General features: G+C 41.1%; 1 protein-coding gene across 1 annotated transcript in view; it reads right to left on the reverse strand.

The window, feature by feature from the left end:
* Positions 1 to 20,578, reverse strand: part of LOC115092350 (matrix metalloproteinase-20-like) — a 95,474-nt gene that overhangs the window by 13,629 nt on the left and 61,267 nt on the right. The window contains exons 8-10 of the mRNA XM_029603151.1: positions 18,520 to 18,653; positions 18,088 to 18,244; positions 8,965 to 9,068 (exon numbers count right to left, since the gene is read on the reverse strand). Coding sequence (XP_029459011.1) covers positions 8,965 to 9,068; positions 18,088 to 18,244; positions 18,520 to 18,653 — 395 coding nt within the window. The remainder of the gene's footprint in view (positions 1 to 8,964; positions 9,069 to 18,087; positions 18,245 to 18,519; positions 18,654 to 20,578) is intronic.

Consider the following 20,578-nt stretch of genomic DNA (forward strand, 5'->3'; position numbering starts at 1 on the left):
TAAAGAGATGCTACAGGACTTTCATCACTTGCATCCTCAAAAACCAAGACCTGGTAGGAAACAGCGTGGACACCCTTTGAAGGGGGGTACTGTTACGTCTGTCGGTCCTCGACGGCTTCGCCCCGTTTGCCTCACCTTATTCACGGCTCCTCCCGCTTACCTGGGAAAGATGGCTACCACAGTGTTGTCAAGCCGACCTCTCTGGAATCCCCAGAATGGCTATGGTGCAGCCTCCCACCATTTCTCCTCCCAGGTACCTATTAGGGTGCGCGCTCGCAACCAATGTCTTTGTACCACCCTTGGCACGAACCTCGAGGGCATTCCATCATGCTGACATCACGCCATCTGAGTATATTACCCTCATTCATTTGCTAGCTCCCTGAGTTAGCAAGGACTTGAATCCGTTCCTGTCTACTCTGCTGTTTCCGTGCTGCTGCAGGAAGCTCTCTCTATCTGCCCTTCTGGGTATATGCTAACCTGGGTACCTGCTTCTCAGGGGCCCTCTGCTTTATTTCAGTTGCCTTACAGGGAACAGGTACTTGCTCCTCGAGGGCCTGCTCTCCCTGCCTTGGTGCCTGTACCTTCTACAACATACCTGGTGGAATCACATACCACAGCTAACACCTAGTGAGTACTCTAACTCTCAGTCTATCTCATCCACAGTATCTCCTCACTGGGAGACCTGCTGCAGAACCTCCTGACATCATCAAAGAGAGAAGGGCTCCCTCTGCCGAGGTCCCTGAGACTACAACTACAGACTGCCTCACTACTGCCACCTCTGGTAGAGATCTTCAAGCTGTCTAAATAAAGATCTTTCCTGTGTTTTGTGTGTGAACGAGTCTAGCCCAGTGCTGTGGCTCCTCATGGGGCTCCTCCCTGTGGGCACGATCATCTCCACAGCACCCAAGGATCCACAAAACACACGTTATCATAACACCCTAACCCTAAGCCTATCCTTTCTCCCTCTTCTCTCCTCCCTGACCCCTAAACTATCCCTACCTTTCCCCAATTGTTTTATTTTTCTACTTACTGCTCCTCTGGAGCAGAAGTATCGCTGGCTGGTGCGCTTCCCTGGGGCAGCGTCTAATAGCACTGTCCCAGCCCACTCCTTTCAGAGGGCCTGGTACTTTGGTGCGCATCAGGGGTTACATGCATGGCCGGGCCCTTTAGAACATGTGCGCGGCGCGCGAAACACCCGACTTTTACGCGTGCAGGGCTTTTAAAATTGTCCCGATAGTGTTTAGTTTATAAACATTTTGATTGACTGCAGTAATGAAATGTAATTATCTAGAGCAATGCCTGCTACCAACAACCAGAAATCTGCATGACAGACTCTTTTACTGGTAATCCCCAAATAACTACAAACAATTATTGTTTTATTTACAATAGTAATATTTCTCTCTGCGCCTCATGGAGTTAGCGATATTGTGAAGGGACATTCATTCTGAGATGGGTAATGTCGAAACTGCCAGTAGAATTGCAAGCTCATTTTCTGAAAGAAACTCCCCGGTAATGAAGCAGGTGAAGCGAGTCGCAGAAAGCGTGCACAATAATTTGAAAATGCAATCACTGCCTAACCCAACCTTTCTGACTTTTACCCACATAAAAAGTTTGGATTATTGTCCCCACCATATCTATTTATATAAGGACTCAATTCACTCAGCTTTGAGACTTAGGAAAAATTATGGCTGAAAAATATTCAGAAAGAGGACAAATTTCGAATCTATTTGTAGGAATAAATGGCTATTTGCATGGATTAATCAGCTGTCTGAGAAATGAGCTCACTCAGTCCAACTAAAAGTATGTGCAGGTTTCCATAACATGCACACTTGTAGCCACTTATGGCACTTATGGCAGCATGCTTTAAGTAGGATCAGAGAAGGATACACCTAGATTACATTTTCAAAACTGTATGCATTATTTTTCATAGAAATTTTAACTGCAGAAAAAGGTAATGCAAAAGTTTGCACTCTTCAGGTTTTTCACTCTTGTCAATTTTCAAAGGGAAAGTATGTACTTTCCCTTTAAAAATCAGGTACAAGGTCTGTGAATACAAAGGGTCCATGGACTTTGCACATTGACAGATGGTCTGAAAATTGTCCCTAAATGTGGAAAATAAAAATAACTACATCTTTTGTTAAAAAAATACACATTCCAGACACCTTGTATATCTTGTAAAAACACAAAAAACACCAACATTCGGAGTTTTAGACCTGGCCTTCCTGTATACACAGCCAGCGTCATTAGAATATGCATGAAACTCATCCCTTTTTGAATATGAAAAGTTGCTCCCCTGATGTCACCCCCATCTGCATTTGGACAAAGCAGCACACTAACGGGTATATTTTAAAAGGGCCACACGCAACAGATGTGCTATTTTATAAAGTATACATATAGGTTACAAAATAATTGAGTGAGAGTGTATGTGAGAGAGAGAGAGAGAGAACCTCTTTATGAGGCTAAAGAAGTTAGGGCTGTTCAGTTTGGAGAAAAGACAACTGAGGGGAGATACGATAGAAGTCTCAAAATCATGAAAGGACTTGAACAAGTTAATGTAAATCAGTTATTTACTCTCTCAGATAATAGAAGGACCAGGGGGCACTCCATAAAGTTAGCAAGTAGTTCATTTAACACAAATTGAAGAAAATTCTTTTTCACTCAGCGTATAGTTAAGCTCTGGAATTCATTGCCAGAGGATGTGGTAACAGCAATTAGTGTAACTGGGTTTAAAAAAAGTTTGGATAAGTTCCTAGAGGATAAATCAATCCATAGACTACTATGACGGTAATTAATAAGTGAAAGTAGCTTATGATCTATCTAATGTTTGGGTACTTGCCAAGTACTTGTGACTTGGATTGGCCACTGTTGGAAATAGGATCCTGAGCTTGATGGACCCTTGGTCTGACCCAGTATGGCATGTTCTTATGTTCTTTTGCACCAATGAAAGGGGGCACTATGATTCAGGGTGAGTTCTCAGAAGATGGGTTGGGGTTAGGGGGGGTGTTGTTACAGATACATTCAGGGGTATCCATTGTAAAATTGACATCATTAAAGAATTTTAGACCTTATAAGTGATGAAAATGCTAAAAAGTGGAGTTGATTTGTACACTGCAGTGTCTGCTGGTTGCATTGTATAAATCAACTCCTTTTCATCACTTATAAGGTCTAAAATTATTTAATGATGTCAATTTTACAATGGATACCTCTGAATGTGTCTGTAACAACACCCCCCTAACACCAACCCACCTCCCAAAAACTCACCCCAATAAAAGTGCCCCCTTACAACAGTCCATATATAGAGAATCAGACTGAGCCTCATAAAGAAGTTCTCTCTCTCTCTCTCTCTCTCTCCCTCCCTCCCTCCCACCCACCCACCCAATGCTCAATAGACTCTGACACCTGCTGAGGAAAATTAGAGGTTACACAGATCATTGCTGGCCTTGCCTCTGAAACACCTACACCCTGCTCCTTTTTCTGTATATACACCCTTCCCCAGCTATTTAAAATTCACATAGCTCCCATGCAACCCACTTACAGGCATACGTGGCCATTTTTGCACATGCAAAGCTTTTAAAATCTATTTCTAAGCCTTCTTCTACTGCAACATCAACGCAGATTAAGGGCAGGGATCCAGTTGCCTCATTTAAAGTGCTCCATAGCACCGTATATATGTCTTCCTGTTCAATGCCTCAAAACCACCTCATCATGCTGGCCCCGGGAGAAATAGCCTCAGTAACACCAGAAAGAGAACCTTCTCAGGGTCTGCCCTGACCCTTTAGAATTCTCTACTGCCTTGCATCAGATTCCCTCCAGATCTTCTATTCCACAGAAAACTACCGAATTCCTGGATCTTTGCTATAGCCTTCAATCTGCACTTGTAATATAAGCCCTAAGTCCAGGGCTTCCCAAACCTTTAGCTAGTGTGACCCCATTTTAGCACTTGAAAACTCACATGACCCCAGAGGATGCCTAAAACAAATTAGCCGAGGTGAGGTCCCCTTCTGAAAACTCTACTCTCACCCTCCCTGCATTCTCGCCCATTCCCTCTTTCAACCTTCACCCTCTCTTAGCCTCTTCCCCTCCAACTGACCTCCTCTCTCAACCTCATCACCTCTTACATCCCCCAGCTTTTCTCACCCCCTTATCCCATCCTTTCTTTCTCTGCCCATCCAGTCTTTTTCACACCATCCAATTGAGCCTCTCTCACCACCTCCAAGCCCTTCTTAGAACCCCAAATGACCCTTTGTCTTTCTATCCCTCACACCCATCCCCCATTCCAGCTTCACTCTCATCTTCATCCCCTCTCTCACCACCTCCCCTCTAATCCTTCTCTCACAGACCTCTACTTGATCCCCTCTCAAACCCAGCTTCTCTCTTACATACCCCAGTCAATCTTCTGTCATTTCCCTTCTCTCACCCTCCATAGCAAATACCTGTCCTCCTGTTTCAATCCTCAAACCCCTCCTGCATCTGATCCTTCCCTTCATATAGCCCTTCCTCCAAATATCCCCCTTGGTCAGGGTCAGCAGCAACATTTTCCTTTGAGCCCATAGCAAAAGCTGGCTGACAACTGGTAGGAAGAGAGGACAGGCTGGTACCAGGGGCAACATTTAGGTAGATTCAGTGGTGGATGAGGAGAAAGAAGTAATGCCAATCTCCTCTGGCTCATGCACACTTAGCCCTCCCCTCCACTCATGGTTGGTCCCTAACCTAATAGTGATTTGCAAGCAGTAACAGAATTAATAATGGAAGTCAGCATGGGCCTGTGAGTTAGTGCAAGCTCAAAGGTTCTGCTGCGGCCCTGGTCTTTTTTCACTCATGGCTTTTTGTTATCACAGAAAGTCCTGCAAGGGTAGTGCCAATACAGGGCCTGTGAGTGTGTGCTGGCTCACAGGTCCCACATTGACTTCCACTACTAATGCTGGTGCCTGAAGAGTCCTGCCATTTGAGGCACTTGTGACCCCAGCTGAAGGTTTTGTGAACCCATTTGGGTTCCTGAATCACAGTTTGGGAAACTCTGCCCTAGTCAGAACCCCTACAACCAGAAGCCTGCCATACTCTGATCCTCTCTCTCTCTCTCGTTCTCTCTCTCCCTCTCTCTCTATATATATATACTACTCCAAGCATACAAAAAACAAATCTCTACCTCAAATGGTACTACCACCTCCCTATACTTCACTCCTTGTCTGCACAGGTTTTGGGCATAGCTCTCTTGAACATACAGTCATTTGCCAAACTTCCCATATTGTGCTGCTTATTGTAGCATTGTCTTTTATAGTATTTATTTACTGTACCCTCAAACTATTTAGTTTCCCTATACAATAGACCTTAACCCACTGCAACATTATGCACCAGTGCACCATTTATATACTATAATTGAGTATTATATTATGTGCTATATAATTATATGGTATAGTGTAATTGACTCTTGATTTCCTATATGCTGCATTCACAACAAACCCAACCTATTGTAACACACTTTGAACTCTCTTGTTGGACAAGCATGATATACATATACATGCTTGTTCTTCTTGATCTTTCTGCTGCGTTTGACACGGTAAAACACACTACACTTATAGACCAACTAGCCAATATAGGGATCAAAGGCACAGCTCTCAGATGGTTTCAGTCCTTCTTAAGCAACAGATTCTACAAAGTCAGGATAAACAACAAAGAATCGCATCCCGTCCTTACAGATCAAGGAGTCCCGCAAGGATCCTCACTTTCACCCACCCTCTTCAACATCTACCTCCTCCCTCTCTGCCAACTACTCTCAAACCTCAAGCTTACCCATTACCTCTATGCAGACGACATACAAATCCTTCTCCCGATTACAGAATCCCTTCAAAAAACCATCACATACTGGAACGAATGCCTACAGCCTATTAAAAACTTACTCTCAAGCCTCAACTTAGTATTGAATGCCAATAAAACTGAAATGCTCATTATCTCCCAGGATCCCCTTACAATCTCATCTAGCCTCTCTCCACCAAACTCAAATAACTTGTTCTCACCTGACGTCAGAGACCTTGGAGCCTGGCTAGACAACCATCTAAACCTAAAAAAGTTCGTAAACACTACCACAAAGGACTGCTTTTACAGACTGCAAGTACTCAAAAAACTTAAACCCCTCCTTTACTTCTCTGACTTCAGGCTAGTACTGCAATCCATCATATTATCTAAGCTCGACTATTGCAACTCCCTTCTGCTAGGTCTACCCATCAACACCATCAAACCATTACAGATGGTACAGAATTCCGCTGCTAGAATCCTCACAAGCTCTAACAAAAAAGATCATATCACCCCAATCCTTCGGAACCTACATTGGCTTCCTATCAAACACAGGATACTCTATAAGGTACTCACAATCGTCCACAAAGCGACATACAAACTGGCTCCTATCATGCTAAACTCTCAACTTCAACCGCATACATCTTCCAGACCAATTAGAAGCGCATACAAAGGAACACTGCATGCCCCACAAGTAAAATCATCGTTGAGCAAACGAGCACTATCTTCAGCAGGCCCCCACCAGTGGAACGCGCTCCCCCCAGATCTAAGACTAGAACCCAGTCATCAAGAGTTCAAAAAAAGACTGAAGACATGGCTTTTCCAACAAGCCTTCCCAGACTCTCAATGCTACTTAGACGGGAGGACCTCCTAAATATGAGGTATCCCCAAATTACGGACACCTCACCAAGTCCTACTATCAGGACTCTGCAACTGTACAACAATCTTTGAGTCCAAAAGTTCATCATATTTTTATTGTATTTATATTGTAGCTTTAATATGTCATTATTTCTACGTTAAATAGTTAAACTGTATATAAAATATTTATTTATTACTATGTTAAATTGACATCCGGTTATATTGTTCCATCTGTTCTATGGTTCCATGTAAAGCCCCTTTCTCTTTTGGGCAGTTCATCGTTTTATGTAAACCGGAGTGATTTGTAGTTCTCACTAGAACTTCGATATATAAAAATTAAAAATAAATAAATAAATAAATACATAAATGATGATGACAGCAGCCCTACTCCAGAGGAATAAGAAAATTAGACAAATGCATTTGAAATCTTGGTAGCATAAATGAATAAGGTTCATGTGTGAGTGTTTGAGGTTGATCAAATGAAATTGAAAGAACAGGTAAAGATGTAAAGGTAAAGATAATAATGTTTAGATTAGGATAACAGAGATGTTATGAGGAGATTCTTGATGTTCAGATATGCCAAAAAACAGCTTTTGAAAGGCAAGTGCTGTGATCATCTGTGGGGAATGCAGCTCTTGCATGGAAAACTTGAGCTTATGTTTAAAATCAGTGTGAGGATGCAAATTGTTTTGGGAAGGTTAGTGTTACATGACAGAGGATTGTTGCAAATTGCTTTCCTAGTTTTCTCAAGCATAAAACTGTTTAACATTTCTCAAAACTGCTCCCATAAAAAGAAATGGAAACTGCAAGCCTGCATCAGCACCAGCCTTTAGCAGGAGCAAATCTATTGTTCTGGGATGAATAAAAGGTGTGCATGAATTTGGTGTATATGGGCATTTGTGCGGGTAGAGAGGCGGGTATACCAATGGAGTATCTATGCTGTTTCTCTTGCATTTACTTTTAGGCAATGACAAGCATCTTTTTTGTTTGTCAAATCTCTCCATATCTCGTGAAATTCTCCTTTTAAGCTAAATACTGTTCAGTAAAACCCAAACGTTTCCTGCTTTCCTGCGTCCAGAGATCAGAATGAATTTGGATGAAATGAGTCTTAACTGCCCAGAAGACGCCAGCTTCCTAGGCAGTCCTGGGTGATATCATTTATGTCAAGCCAAATCTTGATATGGGGAAGAAACCAGAACACCTGCCCCAAATAAGGACATCAAACAGCAAAAAATAGGAACGATAACTTTTAAACAGGCGCACGGGCAAACATGTGCATGCATTCATCATCCCGTGCCCAGGGACGCGGTCATTTTCTGACATATGCATGTATATGCATGCATGTAACAAAATAACCTGAATGCACGCACTTTTGTGTGCAATTTTAAGTGGAATCACACCTATGTGCACAAATGCCGCTTCTACCGCGTAAGTGAGGGGGATTATAAAACCCTCGCACGCCGATGCCATTACCAGTTCTAATAGCCTCCCTTCTTCCCTGTTAGCCCCGACCCATAAAACCCGCCGATCTAGCCATTCATCTTTATTTTCTGTCTTATATATTCTCCATAGCAGAAGAAAAGTTAGGCGGGAGGGGACCCAGCGCACTTGTATACGTATTTAGAAGCTAATTTGAAATGGAAATCCAGAAACGTCCATGCTCCGCCCTGACCACGCGTGTATTTGCCAGCCCACGTATGCAAACTACTATATAATTATCACCTGAATTAACATTTTATTTTATTTCTTTATTTAAATATTATTATTCCCCTTCCCATTCCTGAGGGTCGCCGAAGGCAGTGTACAAAGTAAAATTATACAGATCAAATAAAATACAAATGAAACTCACGTATCAATAACACAAACCTTTATATATACAAATACATTTTTAAAACATTATACTCTCCCAAACACTTGGATTCATTCTTGAAGAGCAAGGAAATGGTCTAGCTAGTGTTTGAATCACCAGTCCAACAAACTCTGGTATCTTAGTGGGGAAGAATTTAATTGCAATGAAAACAAATTGTTAAAAAAAAAAAAAAGCTGTCTTTCTTTCCTTTTCTGTTTAATATAAAATCTCTCTCTCTCTCTCTTTTTTTTTTTTTTATCATCTTGGGCCTCCTATTTGAGGACTTATAGATGCTAATGTGTTATTAGTTTATATTCTGTCTTTGTCTAATTTAGTAAATGTGTTGTTGATCATCATTATGTCTTCATGCAATGGAATATGCTGCATTTACATTTTCTTTATAGTTTGTTAAAACCTCCCCCATAACACCTCCCCCCACTCGTGCGCACTCACACTGTAATACTTACCATTCACTTCTACTGCTGCATCGATTCTGTCTCCTATTCCTGAGAATTCTTCCTCAATGGTCTTTGGGTAGTCTTTTTCCATCTTTCTTTGAGATTCATCATAGCTTGGAAAAAAAACCATTGTTATTGGAATTTTACAAGAACAGCCCAGAAAAAAGGAGATAGAGCAAATGTTTCATTGTGTTAACTTTAATCTTTCATTATTACTTTTCAAAATATTATGGAAAAGCACTTATGCGGTGAATCAATCAGTCCATCTAGAGGAGTAATAACGTTCCTCAGAGTAGTCATAATCAGTGTCAGGGTCCAACTTGGCGAGAAGGTCAACTATGGGCTTGAAATTTATCCTATTGAATTGTTTGTTGATCTCCCCCTCCTCTCCCTCCCCTTTCTCCCCCCTTAAACTTCTGCTCCATTGGTTCATTTTTGTAATGCTGTTGTACTGTTTTATTTTGTTCATTTTGTTTTTTTATTCTTTTTGGTTAGTAATATTATATTATATTGTTTATAATGTTATATTGTTATTTTGCTATATTGTTTTACTGTATCTCATCTGAGTTCTTTGTAAACCGGCATGATGTGCTTCACAATGTCGGTAAATAAAAAGTTAATAAATAAATAAATAAATACTATTAATGTAAGCTACTTTAAATTTATTGTAATCCCCTTTGAGGTTATTCATGATAAACAGTAGAATATCAAATAGCAGTAAATAAATAATGATGAGGATGAGGTAATTTTCAACAGGATTATGTTGGAAAGTTTGCAAAATTCATAGATATGCATAATTTTCACTTCCTTCCTCACATTGGGGTCGATTTTAAGACCCATGTATGCACATCCATGCGTGTGCGGTTCCCGGCACGTACACATGGACGCACAGATTTTATAACATGCACGCGTCACTCACATGCGCGGGAGGCATTTTCCAATTACGCGCAGTGACGCAATCGGCCTTTTACCCGGTTCCCTCCCAGTCCGCTCCAATTAAGGAGCAACTTTCCTAAACTTCCTCCCTTTTTCCCTTTCCACCCCGACCTAGGTACCTAGGTACCTCAAAGTTTTTTCTTTCTATACTTACTGCTCTTTGGGAGCAGACGTAAACTTCACACGCCGTCTGGCTGCGAGCACGCACTTCTCTGGGACAGCGTTTAATGGCAATGTCCTGCACCCGCCCCCAGCCCCGCCCAGACAAAGCTCCCCGGCTTGCCCCTTTTACTTGGCCCGGCACTTCTGCACGTAAAAGGGGTTACGCATGCAGCTAGGCCCTTTGTAAAATGCATGTGGTTCGCACAGGGCCGGGCCGCATGTGTAACCCCTGTTTTTTATGTGTGTGGGCCTTCTAAAATCAGGCCTACTGTCTTTGAGAGAAATAGCCTAGTGGCTAGCATAATGAGGAATAAGGGAATCTAGAGTTCAAATCCCACTTACTCTACTGATATTTCTTTTCACCTTGGGTGGCACTTTATCTCCCAATACCTCAAGTATCTACACAGATTATACGCGCTTTGGGGGAGGGACTTAATGCCTCTGGATTTTAATAATGGTGTACACCACCCTGAGAATCATTTAGAAAGGTGAGATAGCAATCATTATTATTTTTAAAGAAATAAGAATTTAGGGGTAGATTTTATAATATGCGCGCGCACATGTACACCCGATTTTATAACTTGCATGCGCAGGCGAGCGCAAGTTATAAAATCAGGGGTCGGCGCGCGCAAGGGGGTGCACAATTGTGCACCTTGCGTGCACCGAGCCACGCTGCCTTCCCCCTAACCTGACCTTCCCACCCCTTCCCCTAACCTTTCTCCCCCCTAGCCCTACTCTAACTCCCCTCAAAAAATTTGTTTTACCTTTTGCGCCTGCCTCTGGGCAAGCGCAAGTTGCATGTGTCAGCTGACTGCCGGCACGAGATCCCCGGCACAGCGGCAAATATGGCCGCTGTGCTGGGAGTCTGGTAAGAGTGCTTAGATACAAAATTAATAGCACACTACTGATCTCATCCATCCATCCATTCAATACTGTGAAGCATGAATGAACCTCCTCTGACCTTCTTTGAATTTATTTTGGATCTGTAAATATTTGACTCTAATTTACTCAGAAAGAGGTTTGTTCCTGTCTCTTTGTATTTTTTCAGATTCATGGAAATGTTTACCAATCAAACTATTCAAAACATCTGAAGATATATTTATTAGAGGTATCCAAAGGTTCATGCTATCTATGAATCTACCAATACTCTTATTTTGAAGAAAGGGCCCAAACTGGGAGAATATGAAGATTTGAGTTGAGCAGAAAATAGTCAGAATTCATCAAACATCTGTGGTGAAGAATTCCGATTTAGCTGAACAATCCAGTGTAAATATATAATTTAACAGTTGTGTAACAATATATCAATCTCTAATTTGCTAAGGAGCTTTCCTTCAAAACACATTTCAACATGCATTTAACTGGGTAGCAAAATACATACCTCTGCTTGCATGTTAAATGATGTAAAACAATGCTTGAGTTATTATTTTAGATACTTTTATTATTATTTATTTCCTGAGAGATTAACATAACAGTCGTGATGTTTTTTTAACCAATATGATGCCAGTTTGGAAATTGCATTCCTTCATTTACTCCTGAAAAATCAGTGACAGTTATCAAACAGCCTTCATTGTCATACGCCTTTATAATTAAAGACTTTTGATTGACTCTTAAGAAGTCAATAATAGTTTCATAATTCTAATAACTCAAAGGCCCACTGTTCCAATAATATTTCTGTAATTGAACAGATTATTCTAATATCAATCAGAAACTACTTTTTCATTTAAAAATAACCTTCAATGTATACCCTGGTAATAAGGCTATTTTTAAGAAATATGATATCTTTGGGTTTTGCACAATATCTGTTGCTTTCCTATGATTTTCTAGGCAGCTGTCTAGGATCGATTCAATTTACTGGTTACAAACCACATCTTAAATGTTCAGCAGCAGTGCTTTAAAAATGAATTAAATGCATTTTTAATTGGCCATAGTAACACTTTAAGGGTAGTTGTCCTTAAGCTTTTAAGTCTTATTCCCTCTATGTGCTTGAGATATGTCGTAAAGATTAAGTAAAAGATTTCTTTATCAATTCTTCAGGCTTAAATAGAAAAATGACTCACTATATTTATTTGTAAAAAGATGTAACAAAACCATTGTGCAAAATGTTTAATCCTTGACAAAATCTGTAGAGGGCAATATTCATACTGGCCACAAAGCTGCAGAGCCCGTGAGTGCTTTTTACCTGTGGTTTTTGCATCAATTTTCAGATGGAAAAATATCTCTTTGAAAAATTGCCTAAGAAGAAAAATACCCAAGCAAATCTTCACTAAACATATGCATAAATATTTGAACATATGCATAAATATTTGAAAATACAAATAAACACACATACCCCTAAACTCTGTCTCTAATCCATCCACAGGATTGTTTCCCCCTAATGCAGGTAAACTTATGTGTGTAGTGGAACTACATGTTTACGTTTATCCATGTATTGGCTTGGCAAAAAGCCCATTTATGTGCATATTGCATAGTTTTACCCATATTCATGATTTTAATTTTGTCCTTGTAATAACCGGGCAACACACAAAGAGCATATTTAGGCCTGGCTTCATCATTCTTCGCAGAATGATGAGTCCTGCGAAAACGGGGGAGCAGGGGCAAAGGGGGGGTGGGCCTGCGAAAGCCCGCAGCCTTCGCACTGAATAGCGCCACCATGAAAGGTGGTGGTATTTGCGCGCTACTGCCGACGATAATGTTAGTAACATTATCGTCGTCAGCAAAGACACCACCGACTCTGCCCCCTCCCCTCCCTAACTCCTCCCCTTCCCCTAATTTTCATTCTGTCACATACAAAAAGGCCCTTTTCGCATGCGATAAGCCTTTGATAAATGACCCCCTTAATTAGCGGTGTTATTTTTCACTTTTGGATTATAATTTGAAGACCCAGTAAAAGAAAGAAGCTTTAAATCCTTGAGAACAATTTCCTAAGACATTTATATGGTTAAAATTGCCCTTTCCCCCAAATGCAACTAAAATTATATATGCTGTTTCACAAAATGTGTATTTTTAATTGCATTTAGGGGATCCATTCTCAGGGGATTATTTGAGTGACCCTGAAAAGTAACACCCTAGGGAATACATTTTCAAAGGGAGTTATGTGCGTAAAAATAGTATATATTTATTTATTTATTTATTTATTTAGAAACTTTTATATACCGGTATTAGTGGGGACATCATACCGGTTTACATTTGAACAAAAAGGCTTGAAAATGCATGTTAACAGGGGAAGCGAACTGGGAGGGGAATAACAAGGAGCAGCGTGGAAAGAGAGATTAACATAACAGGAACAAGCATAAGTTAACAGGATAATTAGTTCCTTAATATAAGGAGGTTGTGATCACCATAAAGCGGTGCAGGGATGGGGTAGAGGGTATATATGCAGATAAGTAGTCTGCATTTGCAAATATGGTATTTTATAAGCATCAAATGTATGCGTGTAGTTTTGGTTTGGCGCACACATTTACCTGTGCAAAAAAGAATGGGGCCAAGAGGCAGACTCAGAAATTGCTATTTATAAAATGTTTACATGAATATATTAGACAACTCATTCATGCAATTTTACACCTGCTAATTATCTAATGCCATTAATAGCACTCATTTTTTGTCTGGTACTTTTGGCTGGGAGGTCAAGGTGAACTCGGGGGTGTTCAGAGTGAAGTACTAGGAGGGTCTTGGTGAACTGGAGACAGACTGGGTGACGTGGCAGAGATATCAGCAAACTGGTGATTACAGGTACCTGCACATATTTTAAAATCTACCTGCATGCACATAACAATCTGGGTTTTATGCAAACAAGTTCCACTTTTTTTCTTGTGTAAAATATACGCACATATGTTTATAAAAAAGGTAGAGAAAGTATGTGCTTTCAATGCAATACAAATATTCACATGCACTGAAACATGCACATGTACTTTCCGAGCTAAACTATTTATAAAATATAATGATAAATCTCTGCGCATCAATTTACACGCAAATTCCAGTAACGCAAATAGGTCTGAAAGTTACCCTCTATGATTGTATTTTCAAATCTATATGCATTATTTTCCACAAAAATGTTGTCTGTACAAAAAGCAGGTGCACAGGCCATGGTTAATTTGTACCTATGGTAATTTTCAAAAGGAAAGTTTATACTTATATTACATTAGAAAATGAGATGCAAGGGACCTTACACAGGCAAGTTCATTGAAAATTGCCCTTTATGACAATAACTGTCAAAGAGGTACGTGTGTGCATATTTGCACACGTACGTTGGCCCACGCTCAAAAACACGGCTATTTTATAACATACACGTGCATGTGTGTGCATGTTATAAAATAGTCTGCTCGCGCACACATGTGCATCAAATTTTGAGTGGACACGTGCATGTGCGCGCAAACCCTGCTTCAACTGCATATATCAGGGGATTTTAAAAGGGGTGTGCACTGACACTATTTCCAGTTTTTCCGGTTTATTCCCAGTTCTCCAAGTTAAGAGAGAGATTTACATATTTATTTGTTTATCTATTTATTTACTTATTGAAATGCTTCTATTCGGCCTATAATAACAGTTGTTAAACTAAGCAGATTACAGCAAAGAAAATATAAAACAATATTAAACAAAAGTAACAAACAATAAATAAAATTCACATCAAAGAAAAGGCCTCACTGAACAATGCTGCTTTTACAAGTTTATGAAACATTGCATAATCTGACAGCTCTCAAAGGGAACCAGGTAAATGCATGAGCCCAACTTATGACTGATGCGTGCTCCGGGCTTTTAAAATTCAACTTTATGTGCTTTGGCACATTATTAGGTCATCTCTAAATAATATGTTTGAGATCTGAAACATTAAGGGCCCAATTTACTATGTTTTTTTCCATAATGGGAAAAAAAATCATGGTATATCTTGCCCTAAATTATCCTTTTTCTCTTGTTTTATTCCTGTAAGAACATAAGAAATGCCTTGCTAGGTCAGACCGATGGTTCATCGAGCCCAGCATCCTGTCTCCGACAGTGGCCAATCTGAGTTGCTTGGAAGAAATACTCAAGAGTTTGGGGAAATTCATTCCCTACTGTTCACTTCCATCTCCTGGTATTAATCTCTACACCTCCCTTGATAATTGTCGTTAATGGACCTGTGCTCCAGAAACTTGTCTAAACCTTTTTTAAATCCAGCTATATTATTGTCCTTATCAACATCTTCAAGCAACAAATTCTACAGCTAAATTGTGTGTTGACTAAAAGAATATATATTTTCTTTATTTTATTTTAAATCTATTACCAGCTAGGCTCATGAAGTGTCCTCTAGTTCTAGTAACATTTGAAAAGGTAAATAGTCATTCCCTTTTACCGTAACTTGTTTCACATCACTCAACGTTTTATAAATTTCTATCATATCCCTATGAAACATCTCTTTTCTAAGATGAAGAACCCTAACCTGAATTGTCCTTACATAACATGTTTTATGATAGCAAAAAAAAAAAAAAAAGCAAAACAGACCAACTGGCCCATCCAGAATTCACAGTTTTGTTTTCTATTCCTTTTGTGATTACCGTTGCACACTAAGCTGAGGATTTCATATGTATTATCCACCATGACTCCAAAGTTCTTCTCTTGAATAGTAACTCCTGATGTGGAACTCAGCATTATGTACAAATAGTGTAGGGGCCTATTTACTCACCTGTGATACACATCAACATGTGTTGTAAGCTCGTTATCGCGCTATTTCTAATGGGGTCTATTCACTAAAAATGCATGATAACGCACGTTAACGCATGTGCACCTTAGTAAATAGACCCCATGGTTATGAATCATTTTCCTCAGGTGCCTCACTTTGCGCTTGTCCACAGTTCATTTCATCTGTCATTCAGATGTCCAGTTGCCCAGTCTCAAAAGGTCCTTCTGCTATTCCTAGCAAGCAGCTTGTGCTTTAACTACTTTGAATACTTTAGTGTCATCTGTACATTTGTAACACATTCTGAGCGTCTTCGATATGACGGGTAGAATATTTCAATAAATAAATACATAAAAATTCTTTTGTCAATATCTTTTTAAATTAATATCATTTCTTTTCTTTTCTTTTTTTTTAATGGAATCAGAGTTCTAACATGCAAGCAAGACTGACTTGGCTGGCTATTGAATATGCAAAGGACCCTACGGTCATGTTACCAGTAATCTCTGGGGAGGCACCATTCTCTACAGCCTCTTCCTTTGAGGGGGTTGCAATGACCCATACCCTTTGAGTGGCTTTTCTAAGTAGCCCTTTCCTGAGAGCTCTGGGGGCAGTGGTGGGGGGGGGGGGGGGGGGGGGGAGTTGTTATAGGAGGGGAGGAGGAATGTTTCCTGGGTTTGGATTTTTGGCCTGCTCTTAGGACTCCAGAAAAAAAACCCTGCTGCAAATCTGTGAGTTAGGCCAGGGATCTGCCCTGCCTGTCCACTCCCTGCTGGGTAGGCTTGCATCCAGGGAATATTTTGGGGGCTTGGAAAAGACTTTAAGGTACAGGGAGCCCTGTGAAGGGGGCTGCCCAGGTTAGGGAAGACCTATCCCTCTACATCCTCCACGAGGACAGAGGAAGGAGATGACCTGGTGCCAGGACCTTCCCGGTGTTTACCTCTGTTTGGGGGGAAAGAAAAATGCTTCAGGAATATCTGGGAGGAAGTTTTAGCTGCCCCTCTTCCTGACTACTTGAAGGAACATCTGAAGCTGCTTGTTGCTGTGTACATCCCTCCCATCAGGGATCCACGTGAGAGAGGAAAGAGATTAAAGAAAGATCCTACTGAATGTGAGTAAGAGACAAGTGAGATCCTTCAGGTTTGAACTCTTTGTGCAGAGACTGTGAGTTACATTTTTACCAGTTGGGAGGGGTTCCCTACCAAACTTAAGGATATCTAGCCCTCCTGGGCGCTCTGCTTAGCCAAGACCTGCAGGGTGGATGTTGCCCTTGCCCTGGCAGCCGGATAGAGGGAAGAAACTGTGAACAAAGAGAGACTTGTGGCGCTGAGGATTACATTTATTGTGCCATACTGCAGCAAAGCTTTCAAGAGTAGAACTATTAATTTTGGACACTAACCCAGTAGCACCAGTGTTTTATTTGGCACACACAGCACACAACAGGACAGATTTTCAAAAATACGTGTGTGCATACATGTGCATAACATGCGCGCGCAGGTGCGCACATATTATAAAATCAGGGGTCGGCGCGCGCAAGGGGCGCAGAATTGTGCACCCTACGCGTGCTGACATCCAAGCGCTTCCCCCGTTCCCTCCCCCTAAACTAACCTTCCCACCCCTTCCCCTAACCTCCCCCCCCAGCCCTACTCTAAGCCCCCCAAATTTCTATTCTACCTTTTGCGCCTGTCTGGAGGCAGGCACAGGTTGCGCGCACCAGCAGCCTGCCGGTACGCGATCCTCCAACACAGTGGCAAATGGCCGCTGTGCCGGAGGCCTCTGGCCCCGCCCCCGGACCGCCCTTTTTGTAAATCCCCGGGACTTAGACGCGTCGCCGGGGTTTCGTGTGTCGCCGGGCCTTTATAAAGTAGGCCCGGCGCGCGTAGGGCTTTGAAAATCAGCCCCATTGTGAAAGAAAAGTATTCCTCTTCCAGGTACAAGAATGAAAATACAAAGGATCACCCTAGCACTCTGGGCCTTGGAAGTAAACTCCCCCTTCCCCCCCCACCAGCAAAGGATCCAGCCCTTGGGGAAATGAGAAACATGTTTGAGCTAGTCTGGAGTGATTCCAGCCCCGAAAAGACTAGTACATCTTTTATTGGAGCATAGTGCACTCCAGAAGGTGGGGATTGTCATGAAATCTGACAAGGTGGTTGAGATGACAGTTCTATTATATAGGGGTAACTGCAATGTCCTGGTTCTTAAAGGGTATTAGCGGTTAGTATAGCGAATGGAGTACATCACTAATATTTACTGTACATAAAATTAAACAATGTCAATAAATGTTGGCTTGTCCAATAGTACCCAGCATTGTTGCTTTAGCAGTAAAATCAAGGAATTCTGCTGAAACTTCAACAGTGTCTTTCAAAGAATAATTGCAATCAATGTACCTGTAATATTCATTCCCCACAAAGAAAAGTGTCTTTTTAGAATCCTTTAGGTAGACAGCTGCATCTATTCTTTGCACCTTACTTGGAAACCCAAAGTCAGAGATAGTCCGAGGGGAGCCTTGCATTTGAAATCCTCTAGTTGCCCAGTAATGAGGGCCTGAAAAAGAGGAAATGTGATATATACTATAGTAAGATAGAATACGATCCTTGCCTACTTTGTTCAGGATTGTTTCACACAGTGCCCTTCAGCTCCCAAGAACCTGGGCTGCATTTCAGCTAAATTAGCATTTTCTTCCTGCTTGAATGAATATGAGCTGTTTTCCCGATGCGTATGCTCTCTCAGCAGGTGTGGCCATTTTTTTGTCAGGTTAAGGGTTAAATTTAGCCATTAATTATTTCTGCTAAACTCCTTAGACATGGATTTTCAAATACCTTTGAAAAAGTATGCTGTTCCTTTCTCTGTAACCTCATAAGCAGCATCGACATTTGACATGAGCTGTGGGAATGAACTTGTAATGGAGCTTGGTCTAACATCCTTCAGCTGAGCCTGTCTTCTCCAAAATGACCTAATCAATGAGAAAGGAGGACCAAAACAAATAAGAACATAAGAACATAAGAAATTGCCATGCTGGGTCAGACCAAGGGTCCATCAAGCCCAGCATCCTGTTTCCAACAGAGGCCAAAACCAGGCCACAAGAACCTGGCAAGTACCCAAACACTAAGAAGATCCCATGCTACTGATGCAATTAATAGCAGTGGCTATTCCCTAAGTATAATTGATTAATAGCAGTTAATGGACTTCTCCTCCAAGAACTTATCCAAACCTTTTTTGAACCCATCTACACTAACTGCACTAACCACATCCTCTGGCAACAAATTCCAGAGCTTTATTGTGCGTTGAGTGAAAAAGAATTTTCTCCGATTAGTCTTAAATGTGTTGCTTGCTAACTTCATGGAATGCCCCCTAGTCCTTCTATTATTCGAAAGTGTAAATAACTGAGTCATATCTACTCGTTCAAGACCTCTCATGATCTTAAAGACCTCTATCATATCCCCCCTCAGCCGTCTCTTCTCCAAGCTGAACAGCCCTAACCTCTTCAGCCTTTCCTCATAGGGGAGCTGTTCCATTCTCCTTATCATTTTGGTTGCCCTTCTCTGTACCTTCTCCATCGCAACTATATCTTTTTTGAGATGCGGCGACCAGAATTGTACACAGTATTCAAGGTGCGGTCTCACCATGGAGCACAATTTATTATATGTAACAAAGTAAGCTTGGAGAAATTACATATGCTTATAATTATGTATTTTGAACCTCTCTAATTTCAGTAAGATTGCTAGGTAGGATTGGAAAACTTAACCTGCCCAGCGAAGTTTCAAAGTTAATGGTATTTGGATCCATCCCAGTGCAGCATGCACATATAGTCTGATATTTTACAGGTCAAAAAACAAAACAAGTTGTAGGTAATATATGTTTATTAGTATATAAGAAAGTATCACCTACAGTTTGATTTCTGGCTTTTATTTCTACGTGAATTAACATGGCTGCCACATTGCTTTTTCATATTTTACAGGAAACTTGGGGCTATAAGTACCATGATGCATTGGGATGGATCCAAATAGCTGAATTCAAAAGCAATAACTGTTTCAACCTCATTCATGACTTGTGAGAACTTGCAAAATGTTTAAAATGAATTAAATGTTCAGGGGGTAATATTCAGCCACTGGCAAGGTAGAAGGACAAACTTATCCGTCTAACTTTGGCCAGATATTCAGTGGTGCAGGTGCAACCATTGAATAGACTAAAGTTAGCCGGATAAGTTTGCCTGGCTATTGCATGATGAGAGTTAGCTGGCTAAGTTATCTGGCTATCTCTGAATGTCAGAGTTAGCCACACAACTATCTGACTAACCCAATTTTGTCCCAGAAAACCCCCAGAGCGCTCTTCCATTATCTGGCTACATTTTTGGCAACAATATCCAAAAGTCGGCATTTACTCACAATTTATCCAGCTAAATGCCGCTTAATATGGACTCCATGGCTAGTATCATATAGCCCTATTAGTTCCCTGAATGTGATCACGGAGTAGTAAAACAGGCTCTAAATTATGGACCAATATTTAACATGGAAAGGCAAATGAGCATATACTCTGTACCCAGTGATATTATTTCATCTGAAAGTGCAGAGGACTTGGAACACCCAGACTAGATTCCCTTGTAAGACCTTTTTCCCCCCCCCCTAAACTCCTCGGCTCTTTAGGGCTTTGCTAAGCTGTACTCATCTCAGTCACACCATGCTCAACAATCTTTCTTTCATCTCCTTTCCCCTCCACTCCTCTTCCCTTGACCTCAGGGTTAGATCTTCTGAACGTACTTTGTTCCACGGGGAAGCATGAAGAGACACATTAATGTAGGTGGAGGGGTGGATAGTCAATACCCTAGATACCGTTATCCCCAACATTTTTTTTTTTTTAAATAAAGAGAAAACCAGGAAA

The sequence above is a fragment of the Rhinatrema bivittatum genome, chromosome 5, assembly GCF_901001135.1.
Source record: "Rhinatrema bivittatum chromosome 5, aRhiBiv1.1, whole genome shotgun sequence".
NCBI lineage: Eukaryota > Metazoa > Chordata > Amphibia > Gymnophiona > Rhinatrematidae > Rhinatrema > Rhinatrema bivittatum.